The following is a 3,108-nucleotide window of genomic DNA, read 5'->3' as shown; positions in this document are numbered from 1 at the left end:
GCCCAGCCGCCCCCGTGTCGCTGCAAGTCCTGCGCCCCACCCGGCCCCGCGCCCGCACTCGCCGGCTCCGGGTGTGATCAGCTGGCGGAGCCGTGACGCAGCCACCCACCGGCTGCGGCCGCGGCCAATCAGCGCCCAACGCCCTCCAGCAGGGCCTCGCCCCGCGGTCGCCTCGCCCGCCTCGCCCCTTGACGGACACTGCTAACAGCCAGCCAGAAGGCCGAGGAGCGGGGGGACCCCGCCCAGCAGCCGGTGCCCTTACCAATAGCGAAGCACACCCCGAGCCCTGGCCCGCCCTCTCCCTGGCGCTGGCCTCACCCAATCAGGAGCGCCGGCGGCCCAGAACCATTTGGCGTCACCTCGCCGCGGAGCATTGTGGGGGATGTAGTTCGGGGGCCGCGCTCCCGACCTGCCCCGCGCGCTGTGAGTTGGCATTTTCCAGAGTGACGCGGCAGGGGGGGGTGTTAAAGGGCAAGAGCCTCCCCCCCTTCCTGCGGCCTCGGCCCCGGCCCCGGCGACCCCCGGGCAAGAAGGAGCCTCCTCTAGCCGGTGCCTCGGCCGTGCCGTGTAGCGGATCGCCGCCGCAGCTGAGCCCCGGGCCGCCTTGACGTCACAGTGACGTCAGCGCGCCACCAGCTGATTGCGGCGACGTCATCCCCCTGCTTGTTTAGGGGGCAGCGCCCGAGCCGGGGTCCCGACCCGCGGGAAAGCCCCGCGCCGCTTCCGCCTCCCCGCCCCGCCCGAGACCCCCGCACGGGGAGCCCCGGGCCCCGCAGCCATGCGTGCTCCTCCGCGCCCCCCAGCCCAGCCTAGCCCCTGCCGCAACACCGCTCGGACCACGGGGCTCAGGGCACTGACTCGCTGTTTGGTGCTTACAAGGCGGGGGCCGCGGCCGGGCCACCCCGCGCGCGGGTGCGGGCAGGGCTCTCAGCGGGTGTAGGAGCGCTGCCGGCCGCGCGGGCTGCCGCGGCCCCGGGGGCGACAGGAGTCCGGCCCGCAGGGGCCGGGGGCGGCTCGCGCCCCTCTCCTCCTGGCCTGGCTGCTCGGCTTCTCCGGGAGGAGGAAGTCCACGGTGGCCTGGAAGAAGTCCAGCAGCAGCTCGTGGCTCCAGAAGGAGCTGCACAGGCCATCCCGGAAGAAGCCGCAGTGGCCTCCGCCCGGGGCGAGCGCGAGGAAGAGGTAGGGGTTGGTCTCGAACAGCTCGCGGGGCGGCGCGCCCCCGGGGCCCCCGCACACCGGGTCATCCTGGCTGCAGATGCACAGCACCGGGGTGGCCACCTCATCCACGTCCCGCAGGGGCTCATTCCTCTCCCAGTACGAGTCCCAGGACTGGGCCTGGCAGAACACGGCCTCTTCCAGCTCCCGCAGCGATCGGCTCCGGGAGACGCTCCCCGGCCGCACGGCCTCGGCCAGCACCGTGGCAAACCTGGCGGGGACAGACGGGGCCATCAGCTCCGCCATCGAGTCACAGAGCCGGATGCACCGGTGCCCGGGGCTGAGCCCCTGCTCCAGCGCAGGAAGGAGCCCCTACCCGCGGAGCCTGGGCTGCTCCTGCCCACCCCGGACACCGCGAGCTGCCGGCACTCACCGGCTAAGCCAAACCTTCTGGTAGCAGAGCAGGAGTTGCTGCCAGGGCCAGGGACACTGGGCCTCCATCCACTCCCGAGGGCTGAGGATGGGGGAGATGCAGGCAGCTGCCGTCACGCTGCTGGAAGAACCGCACTCCCCCAGGTAGGAGAACAGGAGGCCTGCGCCCGTGCTCTCCCCCACCGCAAAGAGCTGGGCCTCAGGGCAGCTGTAGCGGATGTACTGGATGGCTTCCCGGAGGTCAGCGGCATCCCCGTAGGCCTGCAGCCGGGCGGTGCTCAGCGGGCAGCCGTTGTGGCCGCGGCGGTTGAAGACGACGGGGCGGTAGCCTCGAAGCAGTGCCAGGTGGCAGAGCTGGAAGCAACAGAGCACGGGGCAGTGCTGGGAGGTAGAGTCGCTACCTACCGTACCGCAGGGGAGAAGCCCTCAGGATCCCGCGGGGCTGCAGCCCTGCCCCTGCCCCTGCCCCTGCAGGCAGGTCTCAGCCTCCTGCTGTCAGTCCGGGGGGCGTTCAAAGGACACGGGGCGCAGACCGACCTCCACCCGACAGCTGTAGCCTCGAGGCCGCACAGGTTCGGCTAGTCCTTGCCTTTGGGGCCCCTCCCCAGCCCCAGGAAAGAGCTTCACGCCCCCTCTTTGGCTACCTGAGCCACCGTGGGCTCGCTGCTGGACACCGCAGCCCAGGGGCCCCCCAAACACTCCTTGGGTCTGGTTCCCAAGGTGCTCAGACCCGTGCCCCCACAGGCAGCACTGGCAGCTGTCACGTCAGTGAGTGCCTGCTCATCTGCCTCCCCCTGCTCTAGCCCTGCCCTGCCGGGCATGTCTCTCTCCACAAGGTGCCAGAAGAGCCTGGCCAGCCCTCCATGCCCCTTGCCCGGGGCTGCAGCCAGAAGCCAACGTCCCTGTCCCCGTGGTGCAGGTGCAAGGGAGAGCACCCGGCCTTTGGTCCCCGCACGAGCTGGTGCCACAGCCGGCCTGGCGCACAGGGCGCTGCCCCGCGCATGCTCTTACCTTGCTGACATTGCGTGTGATCTTCCCAAAGGAGTTGGGGACCAGCAGCAGGACTGGGGTGCCGCGGGCGCTGGACACGTGTCTCCTGGGCTGGGGGCACGGTCCCACCACCCAGTCCAGGGCCACCAAGCCCTCGTCGTGCAGCTGCAGGTGGTTCCGCACGAAATGCACCTGGCCGTCCACGGGCCCCGCCAGGCTGGCCAGGCTCTGCAGAGAAGGCAGGGCCCTCCATGCCCAGTGGGCTCCCCAGGAGCCTCTCAGGCTCCGGCAGCGGGTCTCCAGGTGGGTGGCAAGTGCCGAGGGCTTGCAGACCAGCTGCAGGCCAGAGCCGCGGGGGCCGGCCCCCTGCCCGAGCTGCGCCCAAGCCCCCCACAGCAGGAGCAGCAGGAGGCCCAGCACGCCGGCCCAGGCCAGCATGGCCGGGACAGAGCCTGCTGCCGGGCCGGCTCCCCCAGGGGCTGCGCGGCGCTGAGCCCCCACAGCCGCGGGCTGGCGCTCCCTCCCGCGGCG

The 3,108-nt window shown here is 72.0% G+C and overlaps 2 protein-coding genes across 2 annotated transcripts in view; one reads left to right on the top strand and one right to left on the bottom strand.

Moving 5' to 3' along the window:
• AIFM3 (apoptosis inducing factor, mitochondria associated 3) overlaps nucleotides 1-3,108 on the top strand; it is a 16,349-nt gene that overhangs the window by 9,323 nt on the left and 3,918 nt on the right. The window lies entirely within an intron of this gene.
• On the bottom strand, nucleotides 809-3,095 carry ABHD15 (abhydrolase domain containing 15). Its single transcript, XM_019545862.1, has 3 exons — nucleotides 2,599-3,095; nucleotides 1,589-1,941; nucleotides 809-1,426 (listed from the first exon to the last, which is right to left on the bottom strand). Exons 1-3 carry the CDS (start codon nucleotides 3,013-3,015, stop codon nucleotides 928-930), a joined length of 1,269 nt encoding a protein of 422 aa, XP_019401407.1. The 5' UTR covers nucleotides 3,016-3,095; the 3' UTR covers nucleotides 809-927.

Source organism: Crocodylus porosus, unplaced genomic scaffold (assembly GCF_001723895.1).
Source record: "Crocodylus porosus isolate Cpor-Errol unplaced genomic scaffold, CroPor_comp1, whole genome shotgun sequence".
Taxonomy (NCBI): Eukaryota; Metazoa; Chordata; order Crocodylia; family Crocodylidae; genus Crocodylus; species Crocodylus porosus.
Note: the sequence above shows the minus strand (reverse complement) of the source record. Positions and strands in the feature narration are given on the sequence as shown.